The sequence below is a fragment of the Orycteropus afer genome, unplaced genomic scaffold, assembly GCF_000298275.1.
Source record: "Orycteropus afer afer isolate SDZICR_OR568_19922 unplaced genomic scaffold, OryAfe1.0 scaffold00117, whole genome shotgun sequence".
NCBI classification, from domain to species: Eukaryota; Metazoa; Chordata; class Mammalia; order Tubulidentata; family Orycteropodidae; genus Orycteropus; species Orycteropus afer.
In genome coordinates this window covers 1,892,788-1,911,290 of record NW_006921704.1, presented here as the reverse complement: position 1 = coordinate 1,911,290, position 18,503 = coordinate 1,892,788, and the positions used below count along the sequence as shown (strand labels likewise).

The window sequence follows — 18,503 nt, the reverse complement described above, 5'->3', positions numbered from 1 at the left end:
GACTGCTAACCAGAAGGCTGGCGGTTCAAACCCACCAGCCACTCCTCGGAAGGAAGATGGGGCAATCTACTTCCATAGTTATACTGCCTTGGAAATCCAAGGAGGGGTCACTATGAGTCAGGGCCAACTCGAAGGCACATAACAACAACAACAAAGAGAAATGATGGTTCTGATACATACTAAAACATAAATGAACCGTGAACATATTATATGGAGTGAAATAAGTCTAATACAAAAGGACAAATACTGTATGATGCTACTTACATGAAATATCTAGAATAAGCAAATGCATAGAGACCAAAGTAGATTTAATGGTTACCAGAGGCTAGCAGGTGGGTAGAAAGGAGAATTATGCTTAAAGGGTATAATGTTTTGTTCAGGGTGATGAAAAACTTTTGGAAATAATTGTGGTAATGATTGCATAACATGGTGAATGTAATTAATGTCACTCAATTGTACACTTAAAGATGGTGAAATTGGAAATTTTTTTATTATATACATTTAACCATAATAAAAATATTCATAGAAAGAAACATTACAATTTTAATTTTCCCTTCTACTCAGTACTTAATAGAACTACTAATCTCCATGTAAATAAGACTTCTTAAAAATTCTGTTATTGATTTCTAGTTACACTGGATGAAATAATGTTTCATCATTTATACTTTCTATCATATATACTTCCTATACTTTTGTCATTAATATTCATTAAAAACTTGAAAAAAGGCATATTTGCTCTATTATCAGTGTACAAAATTTGGTACCTATAGTATGTTGATAATGTTGTTTGGTGATCTATATCTTATTTTTTGAATATTTAAGTCAAACAGAGTTATCCTAGTTCTCCTATCTTCTGGAGTTTCTGTTTTAGATGCTGTGTTTTGATGTATCAAGTTGATTCTGATGCACAGCAGCCCTAGAGGACAGAGTAGAACTACTCCACAGGGTTTACAAGGCTGTAATCTTTAATGGAAGCAAACTGCCACATCTTTCCCTAGAGGAGTGGCTGGTGAGTTTGAACTGTCAACCTTTCAATTAGCAGCCAAATTTTAACCACTGCACCACTAGGCCTCCTGTTTTGATGTATGTTATTGTTGTTAGGTGCCATTGGGTTGGCTCCGACTCACAGCAACCCTATGGACAACAGAACCAAACACTGTCGGGTCCTGCACCATCCTCATAATCCTTGCTACGCTTGAGCCCATCCATGCAGTCAATTGTCAATACACCATCTCCTTGAGGGTTTTCCCCATTTTTGCTGAGCCTCTACTTTACCAAGCATGATATCCTTCTCTAGGGCCCGTTCCCTCTGACAACATGGCCAAAGTACAAGAGACGAAGTTTGGTCATTCTCACTTCTGAAGAGCATTCCAGCTGTATCTCTTCCAAGACAGATTTATTCATTCTCCTGGCAGTCTATGGTATTTTCGGTATTCTTCACCAGCACCACAAATCAAAGGATCAATTCTTCAGTCTTCTTATTCAGCTTTCACATGCATGAGGCGAATGAAAATACCATGGCTTGGGTCAGGTGCACCTTAGTTCTCAACATGACATCTTTGCTCTTTAACATGTGCAGCAGATTTTCCCAGTGCAATATGTTATCTGATTTCCTGAATAATTCTGCTTCCATGAGTGTTGATTGTGAATCCAAGTAAAATGAAATTCCTGACAACTTCAATCTTTTCCCTCTATCATGATGTTTCTTACAGGTCCAGCTGTGAGATTTTTAGTTTTATACTGCGGTGTAATCCATACTGAAGCCTGTAGTCTTCAATTTTCATCATCAGTAAGTGCTTCAACTTAGCTTCATTTTCAGCCAGCAAGGTTGCTTCATCTCCATATCACAGGTTGTTAATGAGTCTTCTTCTAATCCCCATGCTGCATTCTTCTTCATATAGTCCAGCTTCTTGGATAATTTGCTCAGCATACACACTGGAGAACTATGGTGAAAGGATACAGCTCTGACATACACCTTTCCTTAACCATTCAGTATGCTCTTGCTCTGTTTGAATGACTCTCTCCCTCTTGGTCTACGTACGGGTTCCTCAGAGGCACAGTTAAGTGTTCCAGAATTCCCATTCTTCACAATGTTATCAACGATTTGTTATGATCCACACAAATGCCTTAAATAATCACACAGGTAAATATCTTTCTGGTATTCTTTGCTTTCAGCCAGAATCCATCCCACATCAGCAATGGTATGCCCTGTTCTATATCCTCTGAATTCAGATTGAATTTCTGGAAGTTTCCTATCGATGTACTGCTGCAACTGTTGTTTTTGAAAATACCGTAAGCAAAAATTTACTTGTGTATGATATTAATCACATGGTTTGATAATTTCCCCATTCTGTTGGATCACCTTTCTTTCAAATAGGCACAAATACAGATCTCTTCCAGTCAGTTGACCAAGTAGCTGTCTTCCAAATATCTTGGCATAAACAAGTAAGTGCCTCTAGTGCTGTATCTATCTATTTGTTGAAACATCTCGATGGGTATTCCATCAATTCCTGGGACATTGTTTTTCACCAATTCGATCAGTGCTGCTGATCATATGCTTGCTACCTCTGAAATGACTGAATGTCTACCAATTCTTTTTGGTACAGTAACTGTGTATTCCTTCCATTTTCTTTTAATTCTTCCTGCATCATTCAGTATCTTGCCCATAGAATCTTTCAATATTGAAACTCAAGGCTTGAACTTTATCTTCAGTTTTTTTCAGCTTGAGAAATGCCCAGAGTGTTCTTCCCTTTTGTTTTTCTAATTCCAGGTCTTTTTCACATCCCATTATAATACTTTACTTTCATTTTCTTGAACTACCCTCTAAAATCTTCTGTTTAGCTCTTTTATTTAATAATTTTTTTCCATTCACTTGAGGTACTCCCTGCTCAAGAGCAAGTTTCCAGGACTTGTCTGCCATCCATCTTGGTCTTTTCTTCCTTTCCTGTCTTTCTAATGACCACTTCCTTTCTTCATGCATGATGTTCTTGATGTCAACCCCTAACTCATTTGTTCTTCAGTTACTGGTGTGCAATGTGCTAAATTTACTCTTCTAATGATCTCTAAATTCAGGTGGGATAAACTCAAGGTTGTATTTTGGCTCTCATGGGCTTGTTTAAATTTTCTACAGCTTCCACTTGAACTTGCATATAAGCAATTAATAACCTGTTACACAATCAGCTCCCAGCCAAGCTCTGACAGATGATACTGAGCTTCTCCATCATCTCTTTCCACAGATGCAGTCAATTTGATTTCTGTGTATTCTATCTGGCAAGGTGGGAGCTCTGGTAGCATAGTGCCTAAGGCACTTGACTGCTAACCAGAAGGCTGGCGGTTCAAACCCAACAGCCACTCCTCAGAAGGAAGGTTGGGCAATCTACTTCCGTAGTGATACTGCCTCGGCAACCCAAGGAGGGGTCGCTATGAGTTGGATCCGACTCGATGGCACATAACAACAACAACAACAACATCTGGCAAGGTAGATGTGCATAGTCACTGTTTACATTGTTGAAAAAAGTTATTTGCAAAGAATAAGTCATTAGTCTTGAAAAATTCTACTATGTAATCTTCAGCTTCATTTCTACAACCAAGGCCATATTTTCCAACTATAGATGCTTCTTCGTTTACAACTTTTGCATTCCAATCACCAGTAATTATCAGTAAATCTTGATTGCATGTTTGTTCAATTTCAGACTTAAGTCACTGGTAAAAATCTTCAATTTCTTCATCTGTTGGCTTTAGCAGTTTGCATGTAGATTTGAGTAATAGCCTTGACTGGTCTTCCTTGGAGGCATATGATAATAATTAATTGCTATATTTTCATGGAAAAGAAACTCTGGTGGCCTAGTGGTTAAAGCATTTGGCTGCTAACCAAAAGGCTGATGCTTCGAAACTACCATGTGCTCTGCAGGAGAAAGATGAGGCAGTTTGATTCTGTAAAGTATTACAGACTTGAAAACCCTATGGGGAAGTTCTACTCTGTCCTATAGGGTCACTATGAGTCAAAATCGACATGATGGCTGTGGGTTATATTTTCATTGAGAATTTTTGTTGTTGATGTTGTGTGCTGTTAATTCCAACTCCCAGAGGCCTTGTATGACAGCAAAGAACTGCTACATAGGGTTTCCTAGACAATAATTTTTATGGTAGCAGACTGTCAGGTATTTTCTCAGGCAGATCCTCTGAGTGGGGTCAAATTGCTGACATTTCAATTAGGAGCCAAGACTTAACCAATGCACCACCAGGGCCCCCTCTGTGAACTGTATGTAGCCTTTAGTATTACAAAAGATAAATTTTGCTCATTAAAACTTTTTGGCCTGAATTCGGTTCCATATCAAAATCACTACCCCTGCAACACACTGTTTGCTTGGTTTACCTCTACCAGTTGTTCTGATTTTAGCATTTATGAATAATTTATAAAAGCTTTTATTTCACACAAACTGTATTATGCCTAATAGTCCTAATTTCTGACTAATAATTTTTGTTATCATGTTAGTTAAGCTTATTTATATTTATTGATAGGACACATATGGGTAGTATCAGATGTCATTTTTTTTCATACTCAATTTACAGCTTCTAAAATGTCATTCACTATTCTGTTTGCTTTTTTTGCATTCAGGTTTGGTCATACTTGGAAGATTTAGATTTTTCTTCTACTTTAACGCACATCTTTATGTAATACTTTAATCCTCTCTTTAAATAGCATCTAATGGTTCTCTTACACACACACACCAAAAAAAAAAGTAATAAAATTAGCTTTTAACTTCTTGCTGCTTCTCCTCCCTGTCTTATACAGACAATTTTATGGAATAAAGTTATTTCCTCTCTCTAATGGTAAACTATGCACTTTCAATTAAGTTTATGCTTCCACTGCTTGATATTTCAGTTTTAAATCATATATATCCTTTGATTCGCAAGTACTACAGGTCTGATTCGATGGCACATAATGACAACAGTTAAGAGCAAACAAGCATATTCTCTTTTCTACCATCCCCCTATTTTTATCAGTTGCAACACTTCATCATTATCGGCCTAGGTATTATTTACGTACTATACTATTATCACCATTTTTCTCATCTTTTAGTCTCAGTTCTGCACATAAACATATTCAATTCCCAATAGCTACATATTTTGCCCAAGTATCGTCAATCAGTTCTTGGCTGGAAGAAATACCTCAGAAAGCATTCATAGGAGCAGTATACTTTGAATTCTTGCATGCTCAGTATTCTTTTAGCCTATAAGTATATACGAGCCTGAAAGACTGCTTAAAGGATAGCTTTTCTTTGATCAATTATCCTGAAGGTGGACGTCCACTATTTCTTGGTGTTGAATGCTGTTTTTGAGAAGTCTGATGCTGACACGATTTCCTTCCCTTATGATCTTTTTAAATAAATGCCCAAATAATTTTTCTTCTTCTCTATAAAATCCAATAGCCAATATCATAGTTTTGAGCATTTCTAGTCAACTTTCCAGTTACAAAGTATACAATATCTGGATTAAAGTCGTCTTTTAAATCAGAAAAAAAAAATTCTAATTATTTCTAATTATATTTTTTCTACTCCAGGAAATCTAGTACAGGTATGCTGGATTCCCTTCTTCTGGGACATTTTTACTTCCATTTCTATTTATTTCTAGTTCTATTTCTTTGCATTTCTCATTTATATCCAGTGTGTCTCCTACTATCTTATTCTGTAAGGCCAATTTTCCCTTATGTCACTTGTAATTTTAGTATTATTTCTGAAGTGGTTCACCTTTACTTTCTGTGTCTTTCCAAAGTTCTTTCAATTATGGTTTCACATCATTCTTGTTATGAGGGCATCACCTCCTATTGTCTGTCCATCTTGATTCTGAGTTACTGTATAGATGCCCTGTTTGGTGTTTCATTAACTTTTCCTTTTTAAATTATGGTAAATAAATATGTAACAAAACATTTACCAGTTAAATGCATGTCTAAAGACTGTGTTGCAATTCTCCTCTGTCCAGTGAGGTTTCCTCATCTACAGGGTAGTTTTGCAGTTTTCTCCCCTTACACAGTAGAATCTTTATTTGCATGCAGTAGTTTTACCTAATTGGTTAATCATATTTAAATGAGCCATATGTTTTTGGACCAAACCAATTATAAGGTGAGGAGATAGCTTTGTAGTTCAAGGGGCAAACATCTTTCCAGATTCCTTGACTTAAGGACAATCAATAGTTTGAGTTACCTAAAGCAACCAGCCTTTCTCAGATTCTCATACAATAACCTGGATCAGAGGGCTCCAGCCACCAATCACTTTTTCTCTTTGCTTTGCCACCAAAGGATACTGTTTCTGTCTTCCAAGAGGAGCCATCCTCTCTTTTGGAAGCTGTATTTTATTAAATCAGCCACTTTTGTGCATTTTGCATGACTTCCCTCTCTACCTCCCCAGCTCATCTTCTGTTTTTCAGCCTTGATTACAGCTTTGCTACTCAGGGTGGTGAGTCCCTGGTTGGTGCAAGTGGTTTATCCATTTGTTTGCCAACTGAAAGGTTGGCAATTTGAGCCCACCCAGAGGTGTTCCGAAAGACAGGCCTGGTGATCTACTTCCAAAAAAACAATCAGGCATTCCATGACGATGTATACGGTTGGCAGATGATGTTTCTACAAGCATATATATATATTCTATAAGAATGTCCTGGTATATAGTAGCGCTGACAAGGGACAAGTTTTTGGTGACTTCTTGGCCACACACAGCCGGCTACCCAGAGGGAGCAAGCAGTTTGACTTTTGGGCTCGGGACCATGGTCACAATGGACATCAAGCTCAAGTGGTATAGTACACTACACAAAAACACTGTTCTACATCCTACTTTGGTGAGTAACAACTGGGGTCTTAAAAGCTTGCAAGTGACCATCTAAACGCACTGATGGGTCTCTCCTCATCCAGAGCAAAGAAGAATGAAGAAAACCAAAGATGCATGGAAACAATTAGTTCAAGGGACTGGCATACCATGCAATCATCTGCCTATATAACTATGAGACCAGAAGAACTAGATGGTGCCCGGCTACCACTGTCAACCACTTGGAGGGGGATCTATGTAGGAAATCCTGGATAGAAAGAGACAACAATGTGGAAAAAAACTCAAAATTATTAAAAAAAAAAAGACCAGGTCTGCCGGTCTGCTAGAGCCTGGTGAAACCTGAGACTATGGCCCATAGTTACCCTTCAGGTCTGGAACTAAACTCATTCCTGTGGCATAGGCACATAGGCTGAATATTTACATCAGGTAGATACACTCCTTGGAGAGATCAATCATGGGAGAACAGAAGGGTAGTACATGGACAGGGAGTCTGCTCCTGGGGTGGAGTGCATGGGAGGGAAGGACACAGGAAAGAGGTAACTATGGGGAGGAAGTGGGAAGAAAGCTGTTATACTGTGGGAAATTACAATGTCATGAGACAAAATTTGTGTGAACTGTTGTATGGAAAATGAAACTGCTCTGTAAACTTTCACCCAAATCACAATAATTTTTTTTTTTTTTTTTTTTTTTAAATCAGGCATTGAACACCTTATGGGGAGAGTTCTACTATTACACACATGGGGTTACCATAAGTCAAAATAGACTCACTAACAAACTGGTTTGTATTGGTACTCAGGATGGAAAACTCTCCCCTCTGAGGATGAATATCTGATGATTTTTCAGATTTTCTTCTGCAAATTTCCATTTTTCCTCTCTACACAATAATAGCTCTAAGTTTCAGTTATACTAGTATTGGGCATTTTTTTAACAGTTCCACAAAATTTAGAGTTTGCAAGGTTCTGCTTTCTGCTAGTTTTGCTGAAATTGTTATTTCATTCACCTTGATGATATGTATGGTTTTTAGGCAAATAAATGAGGGGATTTTGGACTGAGCTACAGTTATATTCCTATTAAAACCAACAGATAAATTTTTAATTGAATAACAAAGGGTATTGTTTCCTAGGGCTATAGTAACAAAATACTGCAAAGTGGTTGCATTTAAAAGTAACAAAATTGATTTCTCACCGTTTTGGAAGCTAGAATTCCAGATTCAGTGCATTGGCAGTGCCACGTTCTCTCTCTGCTGACTCTACGGGAAGGTCCTTCCTTGCCTCCTTCAGTATCTTATTGTCCCAGGTGTTTGGCTTGTAGACTGATACCCACGTGGTATCTTCCCCGTGTGTGACTGTTTCTATGTCTGTCCTCCTCTTTTTATAGATACCAGTCATAGAGGATTAGGACCCACCTTAATCTGGCATGACATCATTAACAGATAGTATCTGCAAAGAAAACCCTATTTGCCCAAACAAAGTCACATTCACAAATACATGAGTCAGGACTTCAACATATCTTTTATTCCTTTTTAGGGGATGAACTCAATCCATAACATAAAATGCCAGTTGGGCCAGCTTTAATTAAATAAGCCATGGGTAAATAAAATTAGTAATGACCAACTTCCGTCTCCAAATTTATCTAATATACTAAATTAAGTGTATGATAAGGATGATAATACTATGATTTAAAAGATCAAATAATACCTGGAAAGTGAGAGGATAGAAAAAGTACTAAAATTGAGGTTATTCTTGATAATGTAAGTGAAAGATATTTTAAAATGCAGTATTGGGATAATTTTTTTTTTTTTTTTTTAAGTGTGTCGGTTAAGGCTGTTTGTCAACTTGGCTGACCCATGATTCTCAGTGGCTTAGCCGTTATGATACAGTCATTCCCCATGATGAGATCTGATATAATGTAATCACTTCCATGTAAGATCTGCTGTAAGTACCCAATCAGTTGAAAGGGAGTTTCTTCAGGGGTGCGGCCTGCTTCAAATATATATGGACATTCTGGCAAAAATCTCTGTTTTGCTAGAGATCTTGCATCCAGCTCACCATCATCTGTACTTGAACCGACAGCCTGCCATATTGCCTTCCAATTTTAGGATTGTTGCTTTTGTCACCTGTGAGCTAACAACCTGCCATTTTATCTGCCAATCTTGGATTTGTCAGTCTCTAAAGCCAGCAGCTTGCTGTACTGGCTGCCAGTCTTGGGATCATCAGCCCTGGCAGCTATGTGAGTCAGGACAAGTCTCCAACTTGATGTCTGACCCACATACTTGAGACATGCCAGGCTCTAAAATTGTATGAGCTATTTTCTTGAGATAAATTTACCATTTTTTTTTCTGTCTCTCTCCACACACCCACATACACACAAATACATAAGGAGCTCTGGAGGCACTGTGGTTAAGGCAGCACTGGGCTACTAACCAAAAGGTCAGCAGTTTGAATCCACCAGCTGCTCCACAGGAGGAAGATGAAGCAATCTATTTCTGTAAAGATGTATAGTCTTGGAAACCTGATGGAGGTGGCTATGAGTTGGAAGCAACTCGATGGCAGCAGGTATATAAATATACATATATATGTATAAGCTTTACTAGTGGTTCTCTAGGAGCTCTGGTAGTTTAGTGCCTAACGCACTTGACTGCTAACCAGAAGGCTGGCGGTTTAAACCCACCAGCCACTCCTCAGAAGGGAGGTTGGGAAATCTACTTCTGTAGTGATACTGCATCAGAAACCCAAGGAGGAGTGGCTATGAGTTGGATCCGACTCCATGGCGCATAACAACAACAACGGTTCTCTAGAGAACCCAGCCTAAGGCAACTGGTAACTTTAACCTTAAATTTGGCAATTTGACTATGTTCATACCTCTGGTATCTTATAGTAGTAAATATTTACAAAATATTTTCAAATATTCTAATTTATATTATCAGCTATATTTTACAAAAGAGATATACAGAAGATTCTATTCTCAAAATCAGTAATTTGATGCTAATGCTAATGCAGGAACTAACTGAGAACATCTGCCTATCATTTCTTCTATGCTGTTATGTGCCATCAAGTCAGCCCCGACTCATAGCGACCCCTCCTGGGGTTTCCGAAGCAGTATCACTACAGAAGTAGATTGCTCAACCTTCCTTCCAAGGAGTGGCTGGTGGGTTTGAACTGCCAGCCTTCTGGTTAGCAGTCAAGTGCCTTAGGCACTATGCTACCAGAGCTCCTTCATTTCTTCTTTAGGTACCTCTAATTCTTCCATTTCTTCTATCACTGTATTTTCATTCTGTTTCCAAAGAATGGCAAAATAGTTATAAAGAAATTCTTTATTTAGCCATATATAGTTATTTTAAATATATAAAAGTTATTTTGAATTTTCTTTAAAATATGAAACAGTTTTTATTGTTTCATAAAATTAAACAAATACAAAGGTAACTTAAAATTTAATCTATTTGCTGATTTACTACAACCAAACTCCTAATACAAATAATCCAAAAATGGTATGTGGCCAAATCTCAGTGGCTGACAACAGGAAACATTTATTTTTTGTTCATATTTAGTAGCTCTGGTAGCGTAGTGCCTAAGGCATTTGACTGTTAACCAGAAGGCTGGCGGTTCAAAACCACAAGCCACTCCTCGGAAGGACGGTTGGGCAATCTACTTACGTAGTGATACCGCCTCAGAAACCCAAGGAGGGGTTACTATGAGTCGGGTCTGACTCAATGGCACATAACAACATTATATATTCACACCTTCAGGTCATGTTTTCATTTCAGAATCCAGGCTAGGAGAGCAGCCTTTATTTGGGACATGTCTATTATAGCAGAGAACAGAAGCCAGAGAGGGCAAAAGCAAAAAGACATGCCAAACTATGCAACTGTAGTTAAAGCTTCAACTTGGACGTAACATGTGTGTGTGTGCATGCGTGCACACACACATGCATACATGCATGTACACCTCACTGTGCATTAGCAAAAGCAAGCCACATGGCATCAATCAGTATCAAAGGTATAGAGAAGTAGAATCTTCTGACAGGGAGGAGAGTTACTACTTGTGAGCAATAATAGAACCTCTCTCAATAATTCACATTTTCCATCCGCACACATTTTAACAAAGGAGCATGAATGTTTTAATAGTCATTCCCTATGACATGCTACCTACTGGCAATATCAAACCTTTGGTTAGAAAGTACAACGGAAAAAGTAACACTGCCTTACCCTGCTTTTCTGTCTACTATCATCTACTTTTTTAAAAAATCAACTCCTGCCTCCCCAGTAAGAAATAAGACTGTCCATGTCAATGTATTTCAGTGCCTGGGACTGAAAGGGACACAATCTATGCCAACATCAAACTATTCCAGGAAATTCTTTCCTGGAAGATAAGAATGAAAATGAATAAACAATCATTTGCATCAGGAATTTTTGCAAATCCATTTTTCCTGGCAAATAGTTTACACATCTGGGCAAACAGTTGTCATTTAGACAAAGGGCTGGCTTATCAGACAAGAGTTTGCTCATCAAAATCATCACTTTGCAATGTCTACCAATTCCAAATTACTGTATCACAAACTTTAACCAATCCCAATCAGTTTCCCACCTTGAAAAACTCAACTTACACCATTTAAATCAAAATTCACCTCTACAAATATCCTACCCCAATGTCCTCCTTCTCAGGCACTATAACAAGCTTCTATCAAGATCCTGTTTTTCCTTGCTGCAGTAAGTTTATTAAACTCATCTCTGCCTGATCAACACGTTTCTATGGTGATTTCTGTGGGGAAACTGACATTCTATATCAGACCTACCCACTCGGTTTTATTTAGATGCACCTTGATTGTTCTTTCTAGCATCTTGTATTTCATTTGTTCTGGAAATCTGGGTCATTTAAGAATTTTTAGCAGAAATTTTAGATCAAATTTCTCAATCTTCTCAAATATCTCTGTTTCTCCATCATCTGGCAAGGTATTGACACTTAAGCAAACATTCAATAAATTCTCATTAAAATGATCTGAAATAAACTATAGATCAGGACTCTAATTGGTTCTGTCATGTATCAATTCTGTGACCCATAAGAAATCACTGGTCTCAATTTATATATAATACCTCACATAACACATAGAATATCCTAAAAATTATATATTGCTAAAAAATAGAATATTATAGGTACTATTTAATCATTCAAAATATTTTTAATTCCACAAATATATCTGAAGGCATACTCTGTGGTGGATATTTTACTCACTCAAGCCCAATTCAGAGTTTCCTGAACTATTCATTTCTACTAACTTTCACTTCTACTCTACTTTAGCAACTAATTTTGATGCTCACCCCGTGATTATGCCATTACACTAGTCTGCCTTTAAAATTATTGCATTTGGTGATTTGAATCTTCAGTTCTTCCAATTTTCTTCCTCTTATTCCTACAGTATTTTTTTTTTTTTTTTTTTTAACATCATGAACTCCTTCCTGTAGGCTATGGACTTGAAATCACTGCATAGAGCAAAGCACTGATGACCAGGAACACTTAATTTAGAGTGTTTAATGAGCAAAAAATTTATAAATTTCTACTGTGTGAAGCCAGTAACATTCTGATATTTCTTTCTTCCTTCCTCTTCTTCCTTTCCTCTCCCTCCTTTCTTACTACAGGTGGCATTATCCAAACAAATACAGGAAACCAATTAAAAGATATTCATTGTGCTTAAAGAATAGTAAGATCAATTAGAAAAAAGTACAGACAGGAATAATAACAGAAGACAGTTTTGAAGGATACACAGGAATTTGTAAGGCAGGAAATAGAGCAAAGAATATTTCAGATAGAATGATGTTACCAAAGAACTTATGTTCCAGTGACCTATGCATATACTTTTTTATCTTCATCATTGTAGTTGTTTGTTATTATCAAAACAGTTGACATTTACTGAGAGCTTAATATGTCCCAGTGTGACTGTTACTGTTGGCCAGCTAATCTAGGCCATACCTGACCCACTTCTGCTCTGCTTGCTTCAATTACTAGAAAAGTAAATACTATATTTTCTAGCCTCCCTTATAAGTAAGGATGGTGTCATGATAAAATTTGGGCCAGTGAGATGAAAGCAGAAGTATGCTGAAGAGTTTCACGAATGATTTAGTGAGGACAAACATCCTTCTCATCTCTTTCTGCTCAAATGTAGGTATGAACTCCGGACCTGTTACAGCCATCATGCAACCATAAACGAAAGGCCAAGTTAGTTACATGTGTATAAATATTATTTTACGCATACTCTCTGACAGTATTAAACAAAACCAAGCCTGCTGTCATCAAGACAATTCTGACTCATAGTAACACCTATAGGACAAAGCAGAACTGCCCCATACAGTTTCATAAGCTATAAATCTTTACAGAAATAGACTGCTACATCTTCTTCCACAGAGTGGCCAGTAGGTTCAAACCATTTGGTTAGCAGCAGAGTACTTAATAACTCTACCACAAAAGTACCTCTGACAATGTTACTCCTTGACATTACTGAGCAGCAGAACTATTGCTTATTGCCACCTACTGTGAGGTTTCTTGGCATGTGAGAAAAATAAACTGATTGTTTAGGGTACTGTGAATTTGGTATTTTATTATCTGAATGCAATCTAATCATATGTAGTAAAGCTAGGTAGTGTTCCAAGAAGGAAACCTGGCATGATGGTTTAAGCACTTGGCTGCAGTCTAAAACTGTTGCAGTCTGCTTCCTGTAAGATTACAGCTGTAGAAAACCTCTGGGACAGTTCTACTCTATATTCCAGGGTCACTATGAGTTGGAATTGACACAACAGCACCTAAGAACAACAATAGTGTTCTAATAAGCACTTTACAAGTAATAACACAGTTAAGATGCTTTGGGGTTCTAAGGAAATCTAAGAGTCTACCTCACAGAATCTTACCAAAGTAATGATCAACTGTTTCATATATGCTAGAGGAGTCTGGTAATGTTCCATTGGTTCAAACTTCACTCAGTCCTGACAAGCTTTTTACAAGCAAAACTAATTACGAGAAACAGAATAATTCATTCATAATTATTTGTCCTGTAAAGAAAACTATACTATGTGAGAAGAAAGCTTGGAGTACAGGGTGAATGAGGAAATAAGTAGGAGATATATCAGGAAAATTGGCTAAAATCATAGAATATAAGCTATATATTGCTGTTGTTGTTGTTGTTATGTGCTGTCGAGTCAGACCCGACTCATAGCGACCCCTCGTTTCCGAGGCAGTATCACTATAGAAGTAGGCAGTATAAAAACAGAAGAAATGAACTTTAATAATCAAAAAAATAATTAAATATAATTAATATTGATATTAGTAAATTTTTAAGAAAGGAAACAAACCTTTTGATTTTCCTGTATTTCCTCCCTCATTTGTTGACTTACAGCAATTCTGGTCAGTGATCTGAGAAAATAAATATTGATGTAATTCATTGTTCCTTAGGTGGTTCAGACTAATCTATAATTCAATTAATATAATACGTAGGATAAGAAACTGAAAACTCTCAGTTCTCAACATCTCACTGAAAGAAAAATTTATGTCTCCATATAGCCTAATTTGATAAGTGGTACTATGGCATTTCATTAGACAAGGATATTGATTAATTGAGAATGGAGACTATCAAAAGTACATGTGTACTAACCTTTTATATTAAATATTGTCAGAGCTTGTTTACCACATTTATTTTTCAAAAGTTCTTGACTAGATACACAATTTTATCTTGTTTTACCCACATATAGAAATTCTGTATGAAATTTTTGTATGAATATGTGTCCATGCAAATAGGCAATGTTCAGAGTATTTGTATATAAAGAGTCTTGGTTAACCTGGGATCTTTATCAAAGTATGTAAGTTCAATAATACTAGCAATACTTTTACTATTGAAAATTTAATGGTACAGATATATTTCATTCATTTAACAAATATTACATTTTAACAAGCATTTACCGGTTGTCTACCAAATGACTTTTAAGATATGCTCAAGCCAGTAATTTAGCCATTCGGCAACATTAGCACATTTTGAAAATTTTCCTTAATGCCCAACCATTTAGTATTAGAACTACTCAGTAGTCACACTGATTTAATTTCAAAACAACCAATCTACTATTTTAGTAAAACTAAAATTATTTTACTCTTTTCTATTTAATTTTAAAAGCTACTCTTAATTAGCAGCAGTGTGGCTATACAAACACACACATGCGTACCCATTTCATGTTTTATCATATAAATACTGACTCCTCAAACTCTTGACTGCTTAAACTAAAATGAACTGAAACAGGTAAATCAAAGTCATTCTTAATCTGTAATGAACTAACAAACCCCTCTACTTTCAGGTCACCATTAAGAGTCTTGATATCTTGTCACCAACTATACACTATTTATTTATCTTGTAAAGGAAAAGAATACCTGGATTTAATATTCAATAATTGGCACTGTGGATACTTACACAAAGTAGTGATTGAGACAAATAAAAACAATCATCTGATTGAGAAGGTATGCTGAGAGCATAAGGCTGTTTTTCAATTTTTCTCAATACGACACTATTGCTGTATATATAATTGTGACTTATTACAGGTGGTAATACACATAGCTATCTTATTTCATTTTTTATTTGTTGTTTATAATTTTATATTATTTCTTTATTAACCAGAATATAAATGCATCAAAGTGAAGTTACTTTGTAACTCCACATAATATGTGGTAATCTGAATTCTATGTACTGGTCATTTTTAGATGTGTAAATGTATTACCAATTGAAATAGAAGATGTGTTTAGCAATATAACATTTCTGAAAGCAATTCAATTAAATATTGGCCAACTACTGACGAAATAATAAAAAATCCATTGCCATCAAGTTTGATCCAACTCAGAGAGATCCTTCCTTGGTTTTTCAAGGCAGTAATCACTACAGTAGATTCCCCAACCTTCCTTCTGAGGAGTGGCTGGTGGGTTTGAACTGCCAGCCTTCTGGTTAACAGTCAAATGCCTTAGGCACTATGCCACCAGAGCTCCTGACAAAATAATAGTACCACAAAATATTTCATGCAATTAAGACAATAACTGTTCAGAATCTGAAAGGAAAAAAATATAAGATTTGGCAGTACTTTGGGCATGGATCTCATATTCAGAATAATACTTTTCATCATTTCATGAGAGAAAAAAAATACTCTCATTTATTTTTCTTAAACAAGTTTTTTTCCTAGATTACTGTTTACATTAAATTTTTTTTTAAATGAAATATGCCTTTTTTTCCTTCATTTCCAGAAACAATTCAAAGGCTCTTTGTAATATGTACTCACATGTGCACACAAGTCAATATTATGCTCTAACAAAAAAAATCAATATGTATAATAAAGCAAAGCATTGGTTTTATGAAAGCTATACACCTAACTCCTCACTTAACTATCTCGTTATCTGACATTTCAAATTTATGTCAATAGTAAAAAATATATACTATTGGACTATTTTGAGCATTAAGGATGCACATCTGGCAACAGCAAATGCTGAGGTCCCTGACAGTGTCCCTGACCAGTGGACCCCATGAGCACATACCAACGAAAAGTTTATACTGCACAGTATTTCACTGCCCAGGAAGGAAGAGGGAGTGTGGTCTTCCTGAGCCTCCAGAGTGCTTGGGGACCACAGGTACAGATGGAATGAGGATGGTGGGGATGGAATGCTGCTCAGTGGGTTCTAGGTGCCCACAGGAGGCTGACACTGAGGCAGGACCAGCCACTGTCCTGAAGGTAGGCTGCTCTCAGTGCCAGGGAAGAAGTACTACCCCAGGGTCTGGTCCTAGTTCCCAGTCCCAAGGAGTAGCAAGGCTGGGCCAGGCCATGGTCAGAAGGAGCCTTGAGACAGTACCACTTGGGTGCCTGGGGCCAATGGAACCCCAAACCAGTTGACTGACAACTGTGCAGCCCCTTAACAATTCCTCAATGTCACCTCCTAGGCAGGTGAGGGAAGGGCAAGCTACCTGAGAAGAGGTGGGGTCAGCTTTTGAGTGGCCAGTGGCAGGCACAAATTAAGGTCATGAGCAGAAGTCAGGCCTGGCTATCATGGCCTCAGAAGCAGCTTTGGATTACTGATTCTCATAGGAACATGTGGAGCAGAGGTGGGGAGGGCCACCCAGTGAGAGCCGGGGCAATGCTTGAGTGAGGGGTTTGCTGGGCGACCAAGCAGACAGCATGCACCCCCACCCCACAGCACTGAGACCCTCCTACCCACAGACAGGGAGTTCCCTGCCCCCAACAAAGCCACCAAGAATATTTTGATGTCACTGAGGGGATGAGCTGGGAATACCCCTCCTGAAAATATGCTGACAGCAGGAAAGGGAAGGGATCCCAGGGGAGGGGTATGGCACTTGGACCACCCAAGTGGAAGACTGGGGGGTCCTCCTCTGCAAGCACTGGTAGAGGGCCAAAGTATCAACATGAGGGAGAGGTAGTAGTGGCAGGTAAGCTCAGCAAAGCTCAGTAGGGGCTCAACAAGATGTTCACAGTTTGGTGAGGGGCTTAAAGCTGATTTTCACATAATGACCTGGTCTTTGGAACCCAATAACATCAATACATGAGGAAATGGGTGCATATATCTATAATTGAAGTAGGTCTGGTAGCGTGGTACCTAAGGCACATGACTGGTAACCAGAAAGCTGGCAGTTCAAATCTACCAGCCACTCCTCAGAAGGAAGGTTGGGCAATCTACTTCTGTAATGATACCACCTCGGAAACCCAAGGAGCGGTTGCTCTGAGTCAGGTCCAACTCGATGGCACATAACAACAACAACATCTATAATTAATATTACGTTAAAAGAAATCAATTAATTTCATAAAATTCATTTAATAGAAAAGAGTTTTGACTACAATCAAACCAGTGAACTTCAATATACCTTGCTTTTATGGGATAGTTCTGTGAAATGTCTTTCATTAATTTTATGGCATCATAAACTGGAGTGGACAATATTTGAGAAGCTGCTTGAAAACTAAGATCTGGAAGGAAAAAAGAAAAATATCATTAAGGAATCTATCATTTTTATAGGCATGTCCCTGTAATTCAAATAATTTACTTAATTCTCCTCCCCATATATTTGAATTTGAATATACTAACATTCTTTTATTTAGCATTTTCTAAAAGTTATCAATGAAAAGCTATCATCAAGTCCACTTATGTAAGCTTTAATTTTTATGAAGGAGTAATTATCATTTAATAATCACTATTTATTTATCTTCTAGGAGCTCTGGTGCCAGAGTGCCTAAGGCATTTGACTGCTAACCAGAAGGCTGGCGGTTCAAACCCACCAGCCACTCCTCAGAAGGAAGATTGGGCAATCTACTTTTGTAGCAATACCATCTCAGAAACCCAAGGAGGGGCTGCTAAGAGTCCAGTCTGACTCGATGGCAGTGATTTATTTTTTTTAATTTTATTTATGGTCTACAAATTATGGTAGAAGTTCAAAAGAAAAATATATAAAAAGAAATGCTTTTTATTTATTTAGATTGAAAAAAACATGTGACAAACAGCTTTGACTGACAGAAAGAATAACAAATAGGCGGGGGAATAAAGCGCTTTCAAGAACATTAAGACAGACCCAAAGTGTCAGTAAATAAGAAGCACTCCCTTTCTCTTTCAACAGTTTTACCATTATGACAAAATAAAATCCTAAATTTAGAAAGTAATATTTTACCTGAAGTAA

At 37.3% G+C, this 18,503-nt stretch overlaps 1 protein-coding gene across 1 annotated transcript in view; it reads right to left on the bottom strand.

Moving 5' to 3' along the window:
• The window catches only part of UGGT2 (UDP-glucose glycoprotein glucosyltransferase 2), a 601,530-nt gene that overhangs the window by 352,727 nt on the left and 230,300 nt on the right, over positions 1 to 18,503 (bottom strand). The window contains exons 9-10 of the mRNA XM_007944010.2: positions 17,700 to 17,799; positions 14,155 to 14,215 (exon numbers count right to left, since the gene is read on the bottom strand). Coding sequence (XP_007942201.1) covers positions 14,155 to 14,215; positions 17,700 to 17,799 — 161 coding nt within the window. The remainder of the gene's footprint in view (positions 1 to 14,154; positions 14,216 to 17,699; positions 17,800 to 18,503) is intronic.